This window comes from Torulaspora delbrueckii, chromosome 3 (assembly GCF_000243375.1).
Source record: "Torulaspora delbrueckii CBS 1146 chromosome 3, complete genome".
Taxonomy (NCBI): Eukaryota; Fungi; Ascomycota; class Saccharomycetes; order Saccharomycetales; family Saccharomycetaceae; genus Torulaspora; species Torulaspora delbrueckii.
The window spans coordinates 474,737-498,605 of NC_016503.1; the positions used below are offsets into that span (position 1 = coordinate 474,737).

General features: G+C 41.4%; 10 protein-coding genes across 10 annotated transcripts; 4 read left to right on the forward strand and 6 right to left on the reverse strand.

The window, feature by feature from the left end:
* Positions 1-22: 22 nt before the first annotated feature.
* On the reverse strand, positions 23-2,059 carry TMN3 (Tmn3p; the record flags this gene model as incomplete). Its single annotated transcript, XM_003680323.1, has 1 exon — positions 23-2,059. The coding sequence occupies one exon, from the start codon at positions 2,057-2,059 to the stop codon at positions 23-25; it is 2,037 nt and encodes a 678-aa protein (XP_003680371.1).
* Positions 2,060-2,792: 733 nt separating this feature from the next.
* Positions 2,793-4,895, forward strand: CDC27 (anaphase promoting complex subunit CDC27; the record flags this gene model as incomplete). The annotated part of the gene is made up of 1 exon (XM_003680324.1): positions 2,793-4,895. The coding sequence occupies one exon, from the start codon at positions 2,793-2,795 to the stop codon at positions 4,893-4,895; it is 2,103 nt and encodes a 700-aa protein (XP_003680372.1).
* A 114-nt stretch (positions 4,896-5,009) lies between these two features.
* TDEL0C02730 (uncharacterized protein) lies at positions 5,010-8,060 on the reverse strand (the record flags this gene model as incomplete). The annotated part of the gene is made up of 1 exon (XM_003680325.1): positions 5,010-8,060. The coding sequence occupies one exon, from the start codon at positions 8,058-8,060 to the stop codon at positions 5,010-5,012; it is 3,051 nt and encodes a 1,016-aa protein (XP_003680373.1).
* A 293-nt stretch (positions 8,061-8,353) lies between these two features.
* Positions 8,354-9,118, reverse strand: TDEL0C02740 (uncharacterized protein; the record flags this gene model as incomplete). The annotated part of the gene is made up of 1 exon (XM_003680326.1): positions 8,354-9,118. One exon carries the CDS (start codon positions 9,116-9,118, stop codon positions 8,354-8,356), a length of 765 nt encoding a protein of 254 aa, XP_003680374.1.
* A 211-nt stretch (positions 9,119-9,329) lies between these two features.
* TDEL0C02750 (uncharacterized protein) lies at positions 9,330-10,625 on the forward strand (the record flags this gene model as incomplete). The annotated part of the gene is made up of 1 exon (XM_003680327.1): positions 9,330-10,625. One exon carries the CDS (start codon positions 9,330-9,332, stop codon positions 10,623-10,625), a length of 1,296 nt encoding a protein of 431 aa, XP_003680375.1.
* Positions 10,626-10,659: 34 nt separating this feature from the next.
* On the reverse strand, positions 10,660-10,920 carry SPR6 (Spr6p; the record flags this gene model as incomplete). Its single annotated transcript, XM_003680328.1, has 1 exon — positions 10,660-10,920. The coding sequence occupies one exon, from the start codon at positions 10,918-10,920 to the stop codon at positions 10,660-10,662; it is 261 nt and encodes an 86-aa protein (XP_003680376.1).
* A 450-nt stretch (positions 10,921-11,370) lies between these two features.
* On the reverse strand, positions 11,371-11,997 carry SLX8 (SUMO-targeted ubiquitin ligase complex subunit SLX8; the record flags this gene model as incomplete). The annotated part of the gene is made up of 1 exon (XM_003680329.1): positions 11,371-11,997. The coding sequence occupies one exon, from the start codon at positions 11,995-11,997 to the stop codon at positions 11,371-11,373; it is 627 nt and encodes a 208-aa protein (XP_003680377.1).
* A 412-nt stretch (positions 11,998-12,409) lies between these two features.
* RPL23A (60S ribosomal protein uL14) lies at positions 12,410-13,015 on the forward strand (the record flags this gene model as incomplete). The annotated part of the gene is made up of 2 exons (XM_003680330.1): positions 12,410-12,445; positions 12,644-13,015. The coding sequence occupies 2 exons, from the start codon at positions 12,410-12,412 to the stop codon at positions 13,013-13,015; spliced, it is 408 nt and encodes a 135-aa protein (XP_003680378.1).
* Positions 13,016-13,240: 225 nt separating this feature from the next.
* TEL1 (DNA-binding protein kinase TEL1) lies at positions 13,241-21,601 on the forward strand (the record flags this gene model as incomplete). The annotated part of the gene is made up of 1 exon (XM_003680331.1): positions 13,241-21,601. One exon carries the CDS (start codon positions 13,241-13,243, stop codon positions 21,599-21,601), a length of 8,361 nt encoding a protein of 2,786 aa, XP_003680379.1.
* A 75-nt stretch (positions 21,602-21,676) lies between these two features.
* Positions 21,677-22,711, reverse strand: TDEL0C02800 (SDR family oxidoreductase; the record flags this gene model as incomplete). Its single annotated transcript, XM_003680332.1, has 1 exon — positions 21,677-22,711. The coding sequence occupies one exon, from the start codon at positions 22,709-22,711 to the stop codon at positions 21,677-21,679; it is 1,035 nt and encodes a 344-aa protein (XP_003680380.1).
* Between the last annotated feature and the right edge of the window lie 1,158 nt (positions 22,712-23,869).

The following is a 23,869-nucleotide window of genomic DNA, read 5'->3' on the forward strand; positions in this document are numbered from 1 at the left end:
TGTAATATATATACTTACCTAGTTATGCTTTGTTGTATTTTGTACAGAAGACTCTGTTCACTAACCAACAAGATGTTAAATACCCCAATGAACCCATCCCACAGCCGCACATGATGTTGAAGATGAGACTGTAGGAGACAGAGATAAAGATGGAGGGGAAGCCGGTCATCTTCAAGGTGTGGAAGATATAGTATAATGAGTAAAGTTCCATATACCATGCACAACTTGTACCCATCATAAAACATTTCCAACGCCAACTGTCAAACGTAGCGACTCTCTTATGTTTACGCATCATGACGTAACAACCTAGGAATGATACTTCACATACCACAATGCATAGTAATATGATGTTTGCTAGCAAGAAACCGTAAAGGTAGTAAAAATCTGTCTTTTCAAGCCAGACTGATTTGTAAATGTATTGCAATTCCACGTAGATCACTGCAAAGGGCAGAAATCCACATATCGCAAAAGTGGCGAAATCAAATGTCAAGCGTTCAGATATTTTCCTAGGTGCCAGAGTCGTAGGCGCTCTACAAGGTTTGATGGATCTAGCACCTAGGGAAGACAAAATGGGAAAATTTTGAGCCTGCTTACGATGTACTCTGTGAGACACCTCCTCGCCTAGCAGACTCAGTGGGATGCAAATGACGAAATATATGGACACGAATAAAACAATGGTACGGAAGGGCAATGCATGTGAGGATTCGTTAGCCCAAACGATCCAGTTTAACATTTGGGTACTGATCATGACTAAACCTGGTAACGCTGAACCGCAAAGAATGGAGAAAGTTCGACAGCGTCCAGCGCTACCGTCGTTTGTGGTGCGATGGTCAATGTGTAGCCAAGTACCTACAAATAGATGCCATAAATAGCTCCAATGACAAAGAAAAAAAGACGCTACACTGAGCACAGAGTTCCTGATGTTGTGCAGTTTGTTCAAAGAGCATGAAAAGGCCAAAGAACCTATGATTGTGAATAGGAACTGAACACCTATCGAAACGAAAATGGTTAATATCTTGAAAGAAATAGATGAGGAATCCGTTTGGGCAAGCCATGTTTTGGCTACTCCATAGATCGAATCAGCTTCCTCATTTTCATCAAATGTAAATTGAAATTCTTCACTACCAGCTTCATGACCCACCCTGACTATCCTGTACAGATTTGCAATGACAATAAGCATCAGTAGGAATGAAATTCCCACCGAATTACCCAATGTCATCCAATGGAATCTTCTCGATGAAGCTTCTGACATCTCACCACTGTTTAGGAAAAAATTCCATCTGTGTGACCAGTCTACCTTGAATTCCTCACGCCAGTACACAGAATACGTGAATGGGATATATGTTAGCTCATCTTCGTTTTCTGGGACAATAAGCTCATACTGTTCATAACCCTTAGAGGCGCCAGGACAATGATAATCAGATACCGATTTAGGGTAAACCTCAAATCCCACTATGGTGAAAGTCTCAGGATCGATTGCATTGTACCTAATAACCATCATAACGTGCGTGTTCAAATATGTCTTTTCAGTATCGGGATCCACAAACCCAAGCGGGAAACCAGAAACATAGTATTTCTTATGGTCAATCGTTGAAATAAACGTCGTTGCAGCAGGCAATTCCTGGTCAATTAGCCATTGAACGACATATCCCTGTCTTACGAGTTCTTGTGCCCGTCGCATCCCCGCAGGCTTCGTCTTTCTCGCACATAGTGCTTCACATGAAGCATCTTGACCAAACTTTAATTTATAATCGCTCTCCCATTTACGATCTCCTCTAATAATTTCATTCAATGATAGATGCAATGGTTTCTTATCCTCAGTGGGGGGACAAGTAAATGGTAGATCATAATAACCGTATGGGAATTGCGTTAAATCCGACTCAACTTTGTTAACAAGCAATTCAACATGGTCTCCCCATCTGTATACATTTGGTTGCAACCAGCCATTATCGAGCTTATCATTTCTTAGCGAATTTCGCGATGATCCAGAGCCTCGAAGCAGTATTATAATGACAACTACGGCCAAAAGTAAGCCCCATATCCGCCTCTTGATCATCATTTGTGCTCGAAAAAAGTTTTACAGCTCAGGGACCCAATTACCTGGGGTATTAGAGATGATATGATCACTCAATTGATTTTCTATAGCCCAAGTGCCATCTAACATTTTTCAAATACGTACTGCTATTTTTTGTATTTTTTTTTTCTTTTCATTTTTGATCTGCTCACTCCAAAAGGGACTTGGTTGGATAGTTGCAGCTCTCAAAGAGTAATAGGCCCTATTTACTAGTTGGGATTACCTATTTTTGACGACACTACGTTGCTAGGCCGAAGGATGGTCTTGCTTCATCAAGCTTCAGCGGAGAGCTGAATTATATTTTCGAGATATATTAATTGAGAAAACTCGATAGAATTTTAGAGAAGAGCGTTAGTTCTTGCCAAAAAGCTTTGTATCGAATGCTCGGATTTTATTTTCGTGATTCCACAGAATTAGCTTAAAAGTTGTCCGAAGACAGGTAAAAATAACCTCAAAAATCCAGTAAAGCCCAGATATATGAAATAAAAAACTAGAGAGCATCGAGCAAGCCACTAGACTGGCAATTATAGCCTTGTATTCCTCATTATTTTAATATTTATTTACTACTGACACGTATGGCCGGGTAATATAGTCAAAAGTATACCGATTTGTGGACCAGATGAGACTGATCAGAATACTGTTAGCTACACCAGTGATAGCAAATCTCCAGAGGTCCAGAAGTGTTCCTGGGGCCAAGAGTACCCTATAGACCGCCAAGATGCTTTTTGGGAGCAACAGTAATAGTAATTTGAATAACGCTCCGATGAATGCGGATGATCTCACGACTGATGTTAACACTTTGAATACGATAGTCAAATTACAGGAATATATTCAGCACGCCATATCACAATTGAATTATGAGACGGCAGTCTTCTTATCAGAGCTACTGTATGCCGAATGCTCCCCATTGGAAAAGAATCATGTACACAGACTTGAATCCGTTTACCTGTACTCTTTATCTCTATATCTACAAGGCGAGTTTCAAACAGCTTTACGAGTCAGCAAGGATTTTAAAGAGGCTGATCATATGGGGATTAGCTACATTTTTGCAAGATGTTGTTTGCAGCTTGATACCGACTTGAAAGAAGCAGTGGATGCGTTACTCAATGTGCTTGATAAAAAACCTTCAGTAACTTCCAATGGCAATCTGACTCATATGCCGACAGTTGCAACAATTAATTGCCTTTTGGGGAGACTAAATTTCAAGCTCGAAAGAACACCGGAAAGTGCTTTATTTTATTCCAGCGCTTTGAATGCAGATCCTTACTTGTGGGAAGCATACACGTCGCTTTGTGCATTGAGAGCCACTATCGATCTGAAGAGGCTTTATTCTCTAATGACCAAGCAAAACCAATCAACAAGTAACAGATTTAAGTCGAGGTTCAGCGTTTCGAAACCACATTCAACAGCCACCCCATATCAAAGCAGCAACCGTGTACCGTCATCTTCATCATCTTCATCATCGTCACTATCATTGAATGCAAATGGATCGAAGCAACAATCGCAGGTAAATGCTCTGGCGCCTCAACATACTTCGATAAAGGGACAACCAACTAACTCTATGTTAAATAAAGCAAATGTTGTTGTATCCACTAGTGCATTCTCTTCACCTCCTTCGTCAAAGCAACCTACTGGTAAGTTAGCAAACAGATCAAAGTTACTCACAACACCTCCTTCAAAATTGTTGCATACTTCAAACTTCAAGACTCCCAGAAATAACACTCTGTCTCGCAGTTCAGGTCCCAAAAGGGGTGAAACATTTTCATCGATGATTGTCAAACCTGAACATCATGGACTTTTGACTACCGCACTGTCAACAACAGCTACTACTCCTCATACTTTAGCAGAGTTGATTCTTACTTTTGCCAGAGTTTTGAAGGCCTCCTCTCAGTACGATTCATACAAGGCTATCAGGCTCTTAGAAAACCGGCTACCATCGCATATCAAATCCGAGATGCCTTGGTGTCAAGCTCAGCTGGGGAAACTTCATTATGAGATACTTAACTATGAGGAATCTTTAAATCATTTCAATCAACTGAGACGAATGCAACCAACAAGGACTCAAGATATTGAAATCTTCTCAACCTTGTTGTGGCATTTACACGATAGTACAAGATTATCGCATCTTTCAAATGAACTCGTCGAGACACTACCCAACAAACCGCAAACTTGGTGTTGTTTAGGGAACTTGTACTCCTTGCAACGAGATCATGAAGACGCCATCAAATATTTTGAAAAGGCCACAAAGATTGATTACAACTTCGCATATGCTTACACCTTACAAGGCCATGAACACTCATCAAACGACTCGATAGATACTGCCAAAAACTGTTACCGAAGAGCACTTGCCTGTGATCCTCAACATTATAACGCCTATTATGGTCTTGGTATGTGTTATATGAAGTTAGGTCAATATGACAAAGCACTACTGTTTTTCGAGAAAGCCAGAAATATCAATCCGGTCAATGTCATCCTAATATGCTGCTGTGGAGTAGCCCTTGAGAAGCTGTCCTATCAGGAAAAGGCGTTACAATATTATGAACAGGCATGCGAATTACAACCGAGCTCCTCGCTGGCGAAATTCAAGAAAGCTCATCTACTGTATTCCATGGCTAGATACAGCGCTGCATTAGAAAATTTTGAGGAGCTTGCAAAATTGGCTCCAGATGAAGCTACAGTGCACTTCCTCCTAGGTCAACTCTACCAGATTATGGGCCGAAAAAAGGATGCAGTTAAAGAATTTACGGTCGCCATGAACTTGGATCCGAAAGGGAATCCTCTTATCATCGATGCTTTAGAGAAATGCCATTCAGAGGAATGACCATCTGATTATAATAATTACAATGCAATGCAGAAATATTTACGAACAATTTAATTGATTAAAGCCCTCCATAACGGTTTATATTAGTAATATGATTAATGTGGTATCTGAATACTAGAAATGTTCACCCGAACTGTGCTGATGTCGCCCAAAGTAATCCCCTTTCAAATTAGCCGTAAGATCAGGTGTTGTGTCCTGAAATTTGCCAGAGCTAGACCCTAAGCTTGGTGACAAAACGCCTGACGCCAACAAATAAGGGCTAGCAAAGCCATTAGAATTCACTGTTGTGTTTCCATTGGACGACAAATTGATAGCCGAACCTAAAGCCTCATCATCAGATTGGCGTAGCGTATTGCCATGACTCCCAGTCCCATAATCTGACGATTGTAACTTATTTTGCTGCTTTTCCCAAAGCATTTGATCTTCATCTTCTTCGTTCAAGTACCTTTGCTGCTCTCTCAACCTTGTTGCCTCTCTGGCCTGTGAAAGCATTTCTTGAGCTCTACTCAATGACACAGTTGGCGTGGCACATGAACTGATAACCGGCACTGACGTATCAATGTCAATCGTGGTCTTAATTAAAGCTGCCATCCAAGCTCTCATGTCGTCTTTACTGTCAACAGCAAAGTAATGAACACGAGGTTGCGTGAACGTGAGGCCTTTCTTTGAACCTGGTTGAGGTGGAAGGAGCTTGAAGCAATAACGACCCTTACCGGTACTAGCTGCATAAAGCGAAACTAGCTTATCATCCTCCTTGGCAGGAACAACACAATGCGCAGTTATATCAATCAATCCTCTTTCCCTGGTATCAGTTGTACTGGCAAAGTAAGATAATCTGGTCCCATGGAGAGTGAAAAATCTAGTTCGCCAAACCCCCATTGTGCCACTTCCTTTTTTGCTCATCCAACCGGAGCAGTCTGCATCCATCATAGCATCCTTAACACTGACATTCCGTATCCCTTCCATGAAAGCGGATGTTTGCTGCTTTCTAGATATGTTTTTCGTGTTGATCGTACGCAAACCTTTTCCTTTCTGGGCCTCACTCACGGACCTTTTATTCTTGTCATCATCAGTTTTGGTACTGTCATAACTTGATTCTTTAGCGCTAACAGACCTCCTCTTTGAATCGTCTTTCTTTGCGCTGTTTGGTTTTATTGGAGATCTCAGAGTTGGCGGAGTCGGCGTATTCTTGTTCGAATGGCTTTTCCCGACCTTCGCTGGCGTCGCCGAATGGGAGGCACTCTCAGTGAACTGTTGCCTGAAGGGACTCATAATGAAAGAATCTCTCTTACTGTGACTGTGAGAGCTTAAATGGGAAGCATTCTTAGCGGGCGATACTGGTCGTTCCTCATTCTTAGCTGAGAAAAAAGAGACCAATGACGAAGCCCTTCTATGCTTCTTAATGTCCTGCGAAGGCAGCTTACTACGTGCCACGGAAGCATTCCTTGAATGGCCGGCGTAGACACTAGATGACGGCCTACCATTGGGTATCAAATCTTCATCTTGACTAGAGCCCTCTTCCGTTAGATTTGGCGCAGTTGGAGATAACATTGAAACTCTGTTGTACAGATCAACAAAGGAACCACCCGATAGCGCTTTCTTATGACCCGAGTATATAACAGAATTACGGTTTCCAGCATTATTACCTGATGCTTGAGCTTTCGACCCACTTGGATAACTGTCGGTTGTTGGAGTCGATGAAGATGTCGACGACTTCCCCCCAAACGAAAAGCCCGATTTAGCTTTAAAATCTTGAGGGCTATTGGGTGGAAATTTGAACGCGCCTGGAGGTTCAAGTGAACTCGACATTGCCTTTTCATATATTGTTGGCGGAGAGTATCGATTCCCAGAATCATTGCCAATCATTGGCGACTTGGGAGGTTGCACCGGACTAGGATAGGACGGCGGCTTCGGGGCTCTTCTAGGAGATACAAATAGCCGCTCATCATCAAGTTCTTTATCAGAGATGGATGGCAGAGCTAATGCGGCTTTCTGGGTATCATTTTGAGATGCTTGCAACTGATTTGCTTTACTCTTGGGTCGTTCGTTTGACCCAGCACTCATCGGTGTAGAATTTGATGAGAAATCTTCTAAAGATCGCGAAACTTTCCTGACGTGCCCACGATATGTCGGTCCTTGATTCAGAAATGCTGGAGGCATTAACTGATTTTCCTCAGCAGACTTCCCGTCAATCCGGCCCTTATCTGCACGTTTACTGGCTTTTCGTAAATCTTCAATCTCTTTGTGAATCTCGAACCGCGTCCCAAATGAATCAATTTCAAGCTCCTTCAGATGGGCTAATTCTAGCTGCAATAAGATTGCACCTGATACCTTATGCTGCTGGAAACGAGACGAGGATTGAACGTCAAATCCAGACATTATGAAGTAAGCCGTGACCTGGGGAGGAGTCCATGATTCTGCCATAGCAGGGTTCAGCTCGCTTGTATCAATACCATTGATCGAATTTGCTCCTGCGGATCGTTCATTCGATAGGGATTTGGCTGAACTAGATCCCTCCGGATTTCCAGAAGAGTATGATATATCCAAGTCCCTAGTAGAAGAGAAAATAGTCTCGTGAGTCATGTTTTGACCGCCATTATCCAGCTGCTCCATAGAATTCGATCTCAATTCCTCCAAAGCTTTATCTATATCACTCATCGTGGTCTTCAGAGAGATTTTCCTGTCTACGGGCTTCTTCTTGCTCAAAGGCATTGGGGCAGCTGTCTCCAAAGGCTGTGGCGTCGGAAGCTCACTGGTGGAACCGTTTTGTGAGTAGCCTGAGAAATTCGAAGTACTGCCATTACCTGAGCTAGCTATCCTCTTTGTCGATTTGGATCTCATAGCAGAAGGCCTCTGTTCGATACTGATCTCTTGCGTGAAGACCATCGGATACAAACCCTCTTCTTTGGTCCTCAAATTGCGCCCGTAAAACCAGCCATCATTATACTCCTCATCAGTGGTGATGACTTGAATCTTATCTCCTGGTTTCATATCCAGTTCATCCTCCATTCTCTTCGTATACTCATTGATGGCAATATACATGGGGCATGGCTTCATCCCACTGGAACTGCAAGTGCTCTGTGTGGTATTCGAAGCCAACTCAGACGAAAGACCAGTGATCCTGGTATCTAGCTGGGAGAGGACTGGTATCTTCTTAGTAGTCATCTATTCAAATTCTTTACTTCTTGTGGCTTGTTTTGATTATCGTCTAATTCTCCACTTTTTGCTATTAGTCAATCCTGAACCTTCTGCTTGATTAAGTACTACTGACGGTGACTAAGCTCAAGTGCCAGCCTCACTGGTTGGTAGACTCGTTTGGTACTTATTGATGATTTGTTCGCGAGATGGCGTTGTCATTTATTGATTGAAATTCTTCCTTCGCATTCTCCAGGTTAGAGGATTAGCGATCACGAGGCATACCATGAAGTGAAGAGCTGAGTCATTAGACTCTTATATGACTATATCTGTAGTATTCTCCTTTCTATGTAGTCTGCCAGTAGCAGTTTGCAGTCGTCGAGGATAAACCTACAGACGTTCTGCGAAATAAAATCGAAGATGACATCGTTTTGATGGTTGGACTGGTCCAAGAAGGTCAGTCTGTGATGCAGAGAGATGATTAAGGGCTTGTATTCGTGATATTTCACGAGGTTATCGATTCCCAGTGGTTTTGACTTTGGTACTCCAGCCGAGACAGCTGTGGCAGGTTTTCTTCGAATACTGCCCCTAGATGATAATGAACCACTAGTCTTTGTTTGTAGTGAATCTGGAGAGGACTGTGCTAGTGCAGGGTTCTCAGCTTTGAAGATCACTGCTTCTAGCAATTTGCGAAGGTAGTCCAATGTCTTTAAGAGTCCAGAGAGGGAGCTTTCGGACATACCCTCGTTCACGTATTCTCGGAGAGAATCCACCATGGTAGCCATCACATTGCATTTGATCGGCACATTTGTAATTGGGAAACTGGAGGGGTCGTCTTTGTAAATTTTCAATGTCCATATAGTTTGATCCACCGATATTCGATCGCTTACCAGTACATTGTTTCTTTGTAGGCTCTCAGAAATATTACGCAGAAGTGCTAGACATTGATGACCAGCAGAGCCATCTTTACAAGCTCTGATATGGTGAAAGTCGTCTTCGGAGAAAGCCACAGGTCTCAGAAAGCGGTCTCGTTCATCTTTACCAATAAACCATTTGTTGCCCAGCTTGTTCTGCGGACTTAACTCCATGACCGTTCAAGAGTCTAGAAATACACCTCTGACGGAGTTCAGAGGCCACCCAAAGTTGCAACTTCGCCGAAGCCTCCATTACTACTTAGTCCGTTAGTAGCGACCGATAGTTCTCAAGTCTCGAACTAATGAATTACATCGAAACAAAGGGTTGATATGTCAAATAACTAGCATTTCAATTAGCAGATGAATAAATGCTGGGATTTGAAATATGCCGTTGCTGAATGGTAAGAATAAAAGTAAGAAACCCAAGTTCCTGCTATCTTTGCGAATCAACGAGCTGATTAATATACCTCAGTCTTCAGGGTACTGTTACGTGAAGTGGCATCTGAAAGAAGGTACAGGAACTTCGAGTGATGTGTTTGATTCTAATGGGGAAGTAATACCAGCTATGAATCAGAGCCATGGTTCGACTCCGAAAGTCATGGTGGAAAACCACCGAGCTAGATGGAATTTTGAGTTTGAAAAACCATTACAGATTAAATTACAAGTGGACCGCAATAGAGATCTAGTGCCGAAGAACCTATCACTGGAAGTGTTCTTTGAATTTTTATCTGATACGAATGGTGGTACGGTGAAACCACGAAGATCCAATTCAGGTTCTTCACATTCGGCCAAGAGTGGTTCAACAAATACATATTCGCAGAAGATTACTGGTAAAATTCTTCTGGGAGTATTAAGCCTAAACGTTGCAGATTATGTGAGAGAAGATGAACAACCAACTACGAACCGTTTTTTGTTAAAGAAATCGAAAGTGAATTCGATTCTTAACGTAACGTTACAAATGCGGTTAGTTAGAGGAGGTTACAAAGATTTCCAACCCACAAGAAACTTGATTTCTGGTCAATTACCAGGTGTTCTTAGGACGGGGTTCAATGATATCTTGGATGATTCTTCTGATATGGGATCTCCGACTTCTTCCCTTTACCAACACTCTATGAGTTCCCCTCAATCTTCTCGGTTCAATCATGGAAAAGGAAAGACGATTGATAACAGCATGACATTAGATATTACCAATAATTCGATATCAGCTTCGATGAGTCCTTTAGTTGACAGTCTCTATCAGAGAACATTCCAATTGCCTTGGGATCCACGACCTGGTGAGTTCACTCCGAGAGAATGCGTAGAAGATATCTTACAAGGTGGTAACGGTTGGGCCAAGAATGAGAAGGGAATATGTTTGATTGATTTGCAAGCTCTGAGGCTCAACGAGATGGAAAATGATTATTATGAAAGTCACAAGAATGGCCCCGGTATGAGGAACAACGATGATGATACCAGTGAAGCGGCTCGAAATGTGACTAATTATGATAACATGGATAAGAGAGAATATTTAGAAAAGAAACAGATATGGAGTCACAAGTCATCTGTGCAAAAGGAAAGGAAGAAACAATATGAAGATAACGGTGACAGTGGATCAAAAGAGTATGGTGAATACGTCGAGGATATACCTAACGACAAAATACGAGACGCCAAGAGTTGGTCTGTTAATAATATCATGACTTAAGCACGAACCGAAAATAACCGTAACTTTTAATAATTTAACTATTTAAGAAAGGGCTAATGGTGGCCCTATTGTTATCCATCATATTGAACAAAGAACCAAAATCGGGATCTAGCATTACCTTGGCAACGCTGATCAAGGGACTAGGGTATAAAGTGAAAGATCGACAGGCGCATCTTCTTCCTGATTTGAGGTGAATCCCATGACTAATTCCTCTCAGTGGACATCTAGTGGCCCTGCTATCCCTAATCCCGCAAAACGCACCAAACCTGACTAAATTGGCGCCCGATAAGAACATTTCAGGCACAGGCTTCGGCCTCTTGCATTTTTTTGACGATTGTTGAATTGCCTAAGATGTGTTTTTTATTCCTTTCTCGTATTCTTGAACCATACTTCCGTCTTCTCCTTGGTTTTGAGTTTTTGCCGTAACCAACACCTCCCTCAACTGATTCGTCAATCAGTCGAGAACCAATAAGCACTGAACAGCTCTTTTTGAATGTCGAATACATCAAATGCACTATTGGTGTGCCATGCTGGTGAGAGGTAAGCGAGATCCATGGGCGACTGGGTGATATTTTATACAATTTGCAATATTTCTTAGTGAGCAACCTGCCTGAATTGGATTGGAATGGCTAGTTTCTCAACATGTTTGGTTTTTGTGCTAATAATCAACAATTCCTGTCGTTGTCGGCTACTGCCCGGACGATCAGCCTATGCGCCATACGCTACTGGAAGTAATATGAAAACGTTATGTGACCGACGGATTCTTGCGCACTCTTTTTTTCTTAAGTTTGATCATCTTAATATCTCTGATAGCTACACTTTTGCGGCAAAGAGCACATAAACCGTTTTTCTTTGGACCTCTTGAAGAGTTGAGCATCTGGAACAGACAACTTACACAGAATGTATGACCACAGGGAGTAATCACTGAGTTTTCAGGAGGATCAAAACAAATAGGGCACTGATAATCCCTGACGGCTTTATGTGGAGCCGGAGTAACAGATCGCTCATTACCACTATCCTCATTTTTTTGTCCAAGAATCTCAGCCTCTAAATCAATCGCCTCTATAACTTCCTCATCAGACGGTATTGTCTCGACAACATTAATATCTGTGCTTTCCCTCGAAGATCTGCCTACTCCGTTTTCATCGCTTTCCCCATCTGATTCATTTAAAGCTCGCAGGATAAAATCAGTATCGTCGTCATCCTCATCATCAGGTTCAGGCACCCTCCTATTGACACTCACAACCTCTATGGATCCATCAGACTCCGAACAATCCTGTTCCTGTGAAATGTCGGTGGAAGCGTCGCTTTCTCCCTCGTTCAGCCTTCTTCTCTTGCGACTTTCATCTTGCCGATCCAGATCCACTTTCATAAACTAACAGCTCCTCAGCACTCCACAGCTTTCAACTCCACCCCAGTTCTCAAGACGATTGATGCATCTACATGCTTTAACTCTACAGTTATAGTGAAATACATTTCATGGGACTGTTGTTTTTTCCACCCATTCCATTGGGCTATCAACCTGAACATTTTTTAAAAAAAAGTCAAAGTTTTTCATGAAAAAAGTGGTGAGATTTCACAAAGCGACTTGACGCAAACTGGATCTCCTCAATGGGTTGCAACTTTCACCAATTGGCAAGCATCGCCATCGAGGATAGTCGCACCAAGTGAGTGGTTGAATTGCCGGCGAGCGGGTTAGTAGAAGCCGTAGTTAAACCATATATTGTTAGGTAGTTCTTGATACTTTTCAAAGAGTTCAGCAAGACCACACTAATACAGCAACAATGTCCGGTGCTCAAGGTACAAAATTCAGAATTTCTGTATGTCAAGAATATGTGATATGTTAAAGGAGAGTAGAATTGCACGAATGAAGTTCAGATATTCCAGTATAATGGAAGAACGAAATTGAGAACCAACGTTAGAACGTTATGACCTAGTTGTGTGCTACTACGGCCTGAAAATTTTCGAGAAGTTTTTACTAACAATTGTGATCCTGCTTTGTGATCCTATTAATATAGCTAGGTTTACCAGTTGGTGCCATCATGAACTGTGCTGACAACAGTGGTGCCAGAAACTTGTACATCATTGCTGTCAAGGGTTCTGGTTCCAGATTGAACAGATTGCCAGCTGCCTCTTTGGGTGACATGGTTATCGCTACCGTTAAGAAGGGTAAGCCAGAATTGAGAAAGAAGGTTATGCCAGCTATCGTTGTTCGTCAATCCAAGCCATGGAGAAGAAAGGACGGTGTCTTCTTGTATTTTGAAGACAACGCTGGTGTTATCGCCAATCCAAAGGGTGAAATGAAGGGTTCCGCCATCACTGGTCCAGTCGGTAAGGAATGTGCTGACTTGTGGCCAAGAGTTGCTTCCAACTCTGGTGTTGTTGTTTAAATTCTGCAAACATCTTATCAGTGTATACTTGGAGGAATTTAATCTGTCTTTAATATCAAGAAAACAAGAATTTGTAAAATCTCGAGATTATAATCTCACATTCATATAACAAGTCACTTCGGCCTCGTTGCCTTTCTTTGTTAATAGTTAACTCTCGAAGACCAATTTTTTGTCTTGGGGCTTGATCGCATAGAGGATCAAAACACGGTTCAAAGACATGAAATAATGGAGAATGGATCGATCCTTAGCGTGTTAGATAATTTGCATTCTACCAAGACAAAGGAAAGAAATGCTGCACTGGATGAACTTACCTCGACGTTGAAACAGACGCCCGATCTGATACCTACCAAGACACTCGCTTCAACGTGCGAAACTCTAGTTGAATTGCTTGATGATGAGCATAGGAAGTACTGCAATCTACTAGCCACTGTGAATGACTCCTCAGTCGGGAAGATGTCTCTCAGCGAGAATAGATTATCATCGGCGGCTTATGTGCTCAGGTTGTTTGTCGAAAAGACGTGTTCCAGATTCAAGTTAAAAACCCTGCGATTATTACCGGCAGTGCTACCAGAACTCATGGTGAAACAAAACTCCAAGTCTCTGTTAGAACCAATTTCGGTTCATTTGACTTTTGCATTATATGCGCTGATCAACAGTAGAATATTCCAATTGAAACTGGCATTGCATCAATGGGTCTCTCTGGCAGAGACAATTTGTCATTATCTCGAAGAAAGACTAGACGTATCGCTTGTTGATAGGAATATATCAAACTTTATTTCCATTTTGGACTCCTTACTTAGCATGGATTGCGTTGGATTATCTCAAGTATCACAAACAATCCATCGAACACTCATGAAATACTTACAACGGATCAAGAAACAAGATACCAATACAAGGCTAGTGATCAGCGTAATCAGTCAACTTACGTTGAAAACTCATTGTTTCAATATCATGGATACACTAAGATTAATCAAAGAAACTTGGAGACAACTAATCGTGATCGATGTCGCCATGAATGAGCCTATACAGAATGAGCTGTCATATTTGGATATCTATGCCAATGATTTAATTTTCAACAATATACCTAGCATGATTGGGAATGAGGAAGCCGAATTTGAATCATACGAGATTTCCCTTATTTCCATCTGCCGAGAATATTTGATTACGAGACTGACTGGTTTTAAGTCATCAACCTTATCTATCGCTGGCGTGAAGTTCTCCAGCAATCTCAGTGAAAAAGTGTCCTTCTTTGAATTTGATGATTTTAAGCTCAAAGAATCTGCCGATATTTACCCATGGCTTAGAATCATGAGTATAACAAAACTTTTGATTTCATATTTCAAGTTATTGCAGCGAAACTCAGTAGAGCGACAGCTTTTCAAAAGGCGAAAATGTGAATCGAACCTACCATCTATTCTGCGCAACTCTCAGACTTTATCGAGCTTTTTGTGCGATAGTCTGGCCAGTGGCAACAATGAAGTAGAAATAGTCTCACTTCAAATCACAGCTTTTGCTGCAGCTATGCACGATATAGATGGAAACGACTTGGCGGATCTTCTCGAAGTAATCATGTCAAAATTCGAGAACGTCGGACTAACCAAATGGGTATGCTTTGCTTTAATTCCAATTTTCACTCAAAAAGATCTGGTCGTGACTGATGAAGGAGTGAATCGGATATTTAAACTTTGCCTTCCCTTAATCAAACAGCCAGAGTTTTGCTCAGTCAGTTGTGCGCTCCTCACGGTTGCTATGAAACACTCAAACTGTGAGATGAGCGATATGACAACGATCAGCCAGGTCTCCAGCATATATGAGTTATCGGACGTCAACGGTCCCAGCTCACCATGCAATGAGGCTTTCGTATTTTGGGAAAGTCTTCAGATTCACGGAGCAGAGCTTGGGTCCCTTTCCCTTAAGGCCATTTCGAGTAAGGTAGTCGATTGGTTGAAATCCAAATGGGATCTTTTGATAGTTCCCCAAGAAGACCACGACAGATTCTACGAGTTCCTTGCATGGTTATGCGATAGGAAAAGGTTCGGTGCAAGGTTGACGGCACAAGTTAAAAATTTTAGAACTTACAATTGGAAAGGATCCTGGCGGGAAAGGTACTGCAGATGGATTGACCAACATGAAACTCGCTCCTTCATCCTACAGGAAGAAGCAATGTACAAATCGATCAAGGAATGCAGCAAAATCGAAAGGTTTGGCAGTATCATAGTAGAGAGAATAGTCATTGGCGATATTTTGTACCGCTTGCTGGAGCTGATTGAAGGAGAAAACGGACTAAATTCAGTCTCAAAATTCAAATGGGTTTGTCAAGTGCTGAAACTTGCTGCCTATTTAGCAGGAGACTCTAACTATTTGAACTATCTACTAGACTTCAAGAGAGCCGCGTCAACTGCAGTGAATTCGATTAGATTTACTGATAAAAATCAGTATAAAAGTTTCTTCGAGGATGTTTCATCTCTTGAGGTGCCCCCTGTTATACATCTTGTTTTCGAAGGTCTTCCCATGAACAGAATCATAAATGAATTCAAGCAGCTAGTTAATCAGGACTATGAGAAAAAACATTCGGATCAACCAAGGATTCTTCCATCAATCGATGGGGAGATTTCTATCACGGAGGCATATGCGAGCAGTAACATCACTGGCCAATCAATTTTGGCGTTATCTGTCAAGGCCCTTTTGCATGTTTTACAGAATAAAGAAGCAGGCAGCTCTCTTGAGAACTGGGAGTTTCTACTGACGTACGTGGATAATTTTGGCACGGAGAACTTCATCTTATGTCTTCCACCCATTACTAGTTGGGTTGCAAGTGAGTACCAGAAGTGGCCATCCGACGGCCACTATTTAGAGCGTTTCACAGAAATTTTGAGTGACCATCTATTACAAGGTGACTTCAGCACGTCCAGCGTTGCTGTTTATCATGTATGCTCTTACTTGGCCGCCATTAGGAACGCATGGTTAGAAACTGTTGACAGTCCTCTCAATGCGGACTGCAACGACATTCTAGACTGGATCATATTACGTTTTGAAGATACAGCTTTTTGTGGAAGGCTTGCAGTAAAGGGATTTTCAAAGCTTTTATTGCTTATGTTGAGATACCATGACCTTTCTCGCGGTTACGTCAACGGCGGCAAACAAAGAATATTTGCAGCTTTTTCCAGGTCACTGCGGACTTTGGATATTCTTGATGTAGTGAGCGAACTTCGCACCGTTGCTGAATACATGGTGAATCTTAGCCATAAGAACCAGTGCATACTATTTTCCGAGATTTCTGCTCTATTGGATACTCCTCAACAAAGTATCAAAATGTCCGCTATGTATGCATTAGGAATGTTCAAAATATCGTCTACTTCCCACACCAATTTGATTTTGACTGTAAAGGACGTTATACACTACACCGGCTTTCAACATACACGCGTGTATATCACTTCAGCGATTAAAAAGATGGCATCGCATCTAGGTCTCACGGATGTTCTACAGGTTTTTAATATCTGCAGTTACGATATCATAGCTCAGTGGTTGGATAATTCTTCCAACAAGAATAAAAACCTATCAGATGTATGTGACATTGTAGTTTTCGGTTTTAAAGATCTACCTCAATTCTTCCGCCTTTATACTGCCGAGTTAGTTGCGATGTATTTTGCTCGGTCGCCCAATAACTCCTCTATTTTGAGCGAACTTGTCAAGATGGCGGGCAGAAGCAAACGTCAGTTGTTTTTAGACTACTACCACTTGATTGTCCCGCTCTCATTTGTCACAGGCGGCATTGGAGAGGCCATATACGACGTGGCTCAAAACTTGACTGGCAACTCATTCCTTAAAACACAGAGCCAGCTTTTACTCTATCGGTGGGTCTTGCGATTTCTGGATCTCGGTTCCAATTACGAGACAGGCACAATAATCGAGAGTTTTCGTCCACAGAATCTTCGAGTGAAAGAATTGTATATTTCTCATCCTAATGAGCTGCGATATCAGTACCCGCTTCATATTCCTCTCGCCACAGGAATGGGCTTACTCAGACAAATGTCAGAAAGGCATTCTTTTTGCAAGGAAGACCTACATTTTTTGCTCATGTGGATTTTGAGTGATTTGACCAACTCATTAGATTTGTTAGACAAATTACGATGCATACGGCAGATAAAGTTCATATTAGCCATCAACGAAGAAGTTTTGGCTTCTATTACTTTTGTACCGAATTTGTTACCTCCACTCTGCAGCTATCTTGCTGAGAGTAAACTGCACAATGAAATCTCTGATATAATTGTTGTTTTACTGCACATTTCCAGAGATAATAAGCTCGATATCGCCGACGAGCTGTTACAACTTTTCAGTCATGTCCTTATGATGAAGAGGGGACTCTGTGAGGAAGTAAGTCGCTCTCTTAAAGAGGAACTTAAACAAACGACCAATTGTGCTGGAAGGTTTAAGAGAACATTAAGGTATTGTAACGATGCTATCGAGAGTATGACTTTGAGCACAGAAGTTTACATGAATAACGAAATTTTGGAAACTGAAAGCTGCAATAAAAATAGCATTCTTTTGCTATCGTTATTATTTGACTGCGCTCAAAAGCCATATCATATTGTATTTGATGAGCAGCCTAGCATGCTATCAGTGCAAAACCTTTTAAAATTTGAGGTTCCTAAAGATGTGGCATCAGAAAATTTCCAACTTTGGTTAGCTTATTACCTGAGTGCTTTTAATGAAACAAATTACGCAAGGCTCCTCGATACGAAGCGAGATATCTATTTGGCAAGCAACTACGACAAACTATTCAATAATTTTGGCTCGCTTGAATGCTTAATCGATAACTACCTGGCCATTGAAGAGCGCTCTTTGCTTTTAGAGTCCTGTTCTGTGAAGTTTTTCTGTCAAACACTAACAGCGCTCTTCCTCAATAATCCTAAGTATGATGACGAGAAGGCACTTGTAATCAAAAAAATGATTCCTCCAGAAAAGTGCGGAAACGATTGCCTTCTCATTACCGACCATGTATTCTCATCGATACATAATCAGCCGGAAAAGAGTATGTCGGATATGCAACATTTTTTGAGAAATGTGTTCCTAATTGAGAAAATTCCATATTTTGAATGGTTGATACAGTTCAATACAGCTTTGCTGCACCATGTCACTCAGAGTGTCCCTAACTGCAATTTATTTCGTCCATTATTAAGCAAGTCGAACTCTTTTGCACAAAATGCACTACCGATACTTTTTAATCTGTTAATCTGCTATGATCACAAAACTGCTTTTGAGTGGATTCCAGATCTATTCACATATATGCTGGAATTACTCAAATGTGATGACAGTCATGAGAAAATCAAATCATGTTTATGTATCGTGAACATGCTAATGACAGGGAAAAGACTGGAAGAGCGCCGTTCGACTTCCTGCTTCTCTCGTTTGCCCCTCAAGATTATATGCGAGGCTGCTATTAAAAGCGGACAGATTACGTTTGCCTACATGGTATACGAAATGTTGTATATGACTGAAGCATCTCACCTAGACATAGAGCTCTTGCGTACCATATATGAGTCTCTTGGTGACGTTGATCTACTTTCAGGACTACCGGCTCCTCACAGCCTGATAGGCGCATTGCATTTTGTTAGCGAAATAGAGCCCAAGACTCAGAAGAACTTCATGTTCAACAACGCCGTTCTAGACGCTCAGTTTCCCGCAAGCGATTTTATTCAACGTTCTAGCCTCCTTAAGGCTACGGAATATCAAGGTTACTATGGTATTGCCAACTGTTTGAGCAAAGAACAACCTCTTTCCAAAAATATAGCTTATGATTACAAATGGGCCTTACAACTGAGCAGGTGGGATCTTCCAACTCCACAACGAATAGATTCGAAAGAAAAAAGTCTCTACCTCACTCTCAAAAAAATATCCTACGATGCTCCACATCCGTCTAAAACAATCCAGGACTCACTAGTCCAAGTTGTGGAATGTAAGAATGATTTCGAAACCCCTTCAGAATGGGTCGAAACTATAGCAGAAATGGCACTTTTAAAGGAATTATCTGACTGTATGTCAAACCCTGAAAATTTGGTAGCGACTCTTCGCAAGACCATCGACTTTGATAGAAGAGCATTGTACGTCCATGACTTCAGCGATTACAAGTCAAACATCCAGTCTAGGTACATGCTTTCCAAACTTTTGTTGAATAGAAGTGATGAGTTTCCCTCGATTTCTTCTGCCGACCTTACAATATGCACTGGGGCCCTTCTTGCTAATTATGTGCAACTTGCCGTCCAGGAGAAATGCCCTCAAGACGCTTTGAAAAATGCGGTTTTACTGGATTCTTTGGAATCAGAAGGAAATTCATCTGTCAAACTCGAGAGGCTTCGATCTTATGTGTCTGCTATTGCACTGTGGGAGTGTAATGACGTCAAAACCCCAGTCTTGATAATGAAGGACTTGTTTAATGACAAAAGCAACAATGCAGTAGCCGAAAGATCATTGAACGAGTTAACCGAGGTATCTAATGATGAAGTGCAAGCGCTTTTAGTCAAATGGAGTTCAAAATCACGTATCGAAACTCCTTCAACAATTTATGAGAATTATGTGAACCATTTTGAAGCTTCAATTAAGAGTCATGATTCAAGAGCAGAAGTGTTTTACATCATGGCAGATTTCCTGGACGGCCAAGTAAAGAGACTGAGGGACCAGGGAGAGATTGAGGAAAGGCAAAAAAGATGTGAAAAAGGTTCGGAGGAGTTGCAGTCCCTAGCCACCATCTATATGAACACTAATGTTCCGGATAACGAACGAAGAGACGCTAAAAGACACCATGGTCGCGTGGCTCTTCAGTTGAGCAATGATAAGGAAATTTTGAATAATTTACTCGTGCAGCGAGTTCAATTTGTATGGAGGGCGCTTCACTACTTCATCAATACCATGGTATTCACTAACAAATATGACAATGATGTACTGGACAAATTTTGTGGTTTGTGGTTTGAACATGATGGGGATGACTCAGTAAATTCACTTCTAAGGAAGGAGATTGGTATGATACCGAGCTGGAAGTTCTTGCCCTGGGTGAACCAGATTTCCTCTAAGTTGTCCGTAGAGGAGACGGAATTTCAAAAGCCATTGCAGCTAACTATGAAACGATTACTTTTCAAGCTGCCATATCATTCTCTATACTCAGTTTTGAGTATGAAGCTCTATGAAAGACATTCGTTTACGACAGATTCGATCATTCCTCAGAAAATCAAAGCAGTGGACAAAATATTGAATGAGCTTCAGGGATACGATAGCGGAAGTTATCACCGTACGTATGTGGTACCGCTTCAAGATTTCTGTGGGATGTCTGTCGACCTTGCAAATACCCAGCCTCCGAAATCTGCTACCAGCTCAAAAAAGATACATCTTAAAAATGTAAGGATGGGGGAGTACTGGCTCAGCCAATTGCCAAATCAAAAGATTCCTTTGCCCACAATAAAGTGGAAAATCAAATCTTCTAACGACGGAAAGGCTCCGGTATCCTACATCGCTTCCGTTGATGAGACTGTGGATATATCTACCACAGGGCTTTCACTGCCAAAGATTGTCACTTTTACCTTATCCGATGGATCTCGACATAAAGTGTTGATGAAAGGTAGTAATGATGACTTACGGCAAGACGCAATTATGGAACAAGTATTCCAACAGGTTAATGATGTCTTACAACATGACAAGCAGATGCGCAAGCTGGACTTGAACATCAGTACCTACACTGTCATTCCTCTGGGCCCGCGAGCTGGTATAATAGAGTATGTGACGAATTCTCTGTCCCTACATCAAATTCTGTCAGTATTGCACAAGAATGACCCAGTGTCGTTCAATCAAGCTAGAAAAGAGATGAAAAGTGTTCAGACACGGTCCAACAATGAAAGATTACAAACCTACATTAAACTCACTCAAGAGATCAAACCACAATTACGAAACTTCTTCTTCGATTCTTTTCCAAACTCTGATGACTGGTTTAATGCAAAAAAAACCTATACTAAAGGTATAGCCACCACTTCCGTCGTAGGCTACTTATTGGGATTGGGGGATCGTCATTTGAATAACATTCTATTAGATCATCATACTGGAAAACCTACTCATATTGATTTAGGAATAGCTTTCGATCAAGGAAGACTGTTGCCGATTCCCGAAATGGTTCCTTTCAGACTGACCAGAGACATTGTCAACGGCTTTGGAGTTACAGGTGTGGAAGGACTTTTCAGGAGGAGTTGTGAGCATACGTATGCCGTCTTGAGAGAGAACTATGAGAAAGTGATGCATGTTTTGAACATTTTGAAATGGGATCCTCTATATTCATGGGTTATGTCGCCAATTAAGAAGCACAAGCATTTATTAGAAACTGAAAGCCAAGATTACTCAAATGTAGCTTTCGGTAGTGAAGGCTCTAAAACAGAATCAAAGGAAACAGAGCAAAACCAGCAATCTTATCGAGCTTTAAAAGGTGTCGAAGAGAAATTAATACGGAATGGTCTAAGTGTCGAAGCAACAATTCAAGAATTGATACAACAGGCATCCGATCCTAGAAATTTATCTGTCATATATATGGGCTGGTCACCATTCTACTAGGTGAATTTTGCCAAAGCGCTCATACATCTATAGGGTTAAGACATGTTTTATAAATCGCATCCCCATTGATGCACCTTACAATTTGCCTTCCTTTTTCAAGACTTGAGCAGCAGTGTCATGGACGGTTTTATGCAAAGAGATGAATTCGAAACCCAGAATTTCCTTCGATCTGTTGTTGTTAATGCCTGGGAAAGTGCCATACGATTGTTTACCTGTACCTGGCTTTCCTACAATGACCTTACCCTTCAATTGTGGGAAGTCCTCATTAATAACATCTACAAGGTCCTGGTAAGCGAAACGACCATTTGAAGTGAGCAGTCTCCGTCCAACAGCTTCATCCTTTTGGAATGCCACCAAGTGAGCCTTAGCAACATCTCTGACATCAACGAAATGACTTTTAATATTCTCTAATAGATATTCCACCTGAGGATTGTTCTTTACAATTGAGTTAATTAGCTCACAGGAAGCATTCAATTTATCGTTCACGTCCTCATCAAATAGCTGAGGCCCAAAAACATAAGTAGGATTGATCGTGCTCATTTTGAACTTGACAACGTTTTTATTTTCTTCAAAGAAATCCCATGCAGCCTTTTCTGCTAGCTTCTTAGACCCACAGTAAGCATTCAAACCATCTATCTGACAGTTTTCCCAGGTGGCAGGGTTCCAATCCTTCTCAGTGTAGACTATCGAGCCGTCTCCTTCTTTCGAAACATTCATGACAGAAGCGTAAGACGATGTGATAACTACTCTCTCGACAGAATCAGCAGCGTATTTCTTAATCGACTCCAGGATACTCTTCGTACCATTCACTGCTGGAAGCAACAAATCTTTCTCATAATTTGTGGTTTCTACAGTGACAGGAGAAGCTGTGTGTAACACCACTTTGATGTCCTTACCATGTTTCTTAAAGACTTTGTCAAAAGCTTCAGGAGCGGCAATGTCTGAAACCAATTCAAAGGAAAGGTTGGGATTGTTATCAAATTGCTTACGCAATTTATTAGCTTTTTCTTGAGATCTAACAGTACCAATAACTTTGTAATCCTGCTTCAACAAATCACTGACAACATGTAGAGCAATAAAACCAGTAGCACCAGAAACTAGAATAGACATCTTTTTTTTTTTTAATTAAGTTAATTTGATTGGTATTATAGAGTTGAGCCGAAGACAGTTATTACAACTCGAATTGCCTCTGCGTTTTATATCTTTCATCAATATCAGTTCCATGGAATGGGGTTTGCTTAGGTAAGATGCTGCTGAGGAATAACGACAAATGCTCCAGGAAATTGACATGCAGTACTTGCACGAATATGCGCCATCTGCAAACAATGACGATTGTTAGTCAGATGCCATTATTGTTTGATCGATTTAGTGATCGTGGTTGCAGATGGTTAGCTCGAAAAAAGGTTCACTTGGCTTCTCTATAGAGAACGGACTTACTAATCAGAAGGGTGAAGCGATTAAGCCATGGGAAAAGTTGTTGAGCTATTTCCAGTAGATAGTGCTGTTATTCTGAGACATGAACGGGTTTTGGTCAAGCAAATGATGCATATATTCTCTGAGGGCTAGTTAATGCAAGGCCCGATGGTTAAACATCCAAGAAAGTGGGTAGAAATACCAGACTTTACCGGTCCAAAAAAGTTGAAAGATGATTCAGTTTCAGCTTACCGTATGATTCAGACAGATCCTCTTGGAGAGAGGAAAATTTCAATTACGGGAGGATTAATGGGTGGCAGGGAGTACCACACTTTTAAATTGAAAGAAGTTCCTGTTGTGCTAGTTTCTCATCTAGTAAATACACTTGGATACGAGGGGAATGAAGAAATTTCTTAAACAGAGTTTAGTCAACTCTTGCCGATCGAACTTTTTAGCGATATCAAAGACTTGTTCATTAAGAAATTCTGTCAGATTCAGATGAGAACGTCGAGAACGTCACTTTCAAGTCTGCTTTTGCGCAGTTTAGAGCGCTGGTCGCATGCGGAGAGTCATGGACGATTAGTGGGAGACTATTGCAAAGAGGCAGAGACTGACTGCTCATCATAGAGTATTTAAGCTTTCTAAAAGGCTCGTGAGTAAACGAAGAATTTTGAAATCGCATATCTCTATCGAGAAACATTAGCAACCCTGCATATCTGATTGAGGAAAGTCCCTCTTTTGAGTCCCCGTGGTTGACAGTGACCGAGCAAACTTCACTGGATGTTAGGCAGCAATGGGGCAAAGAATTCAGTTACGGTGAACTTATTACGCGGTTTTGCCTGGCGTATTTGTTTG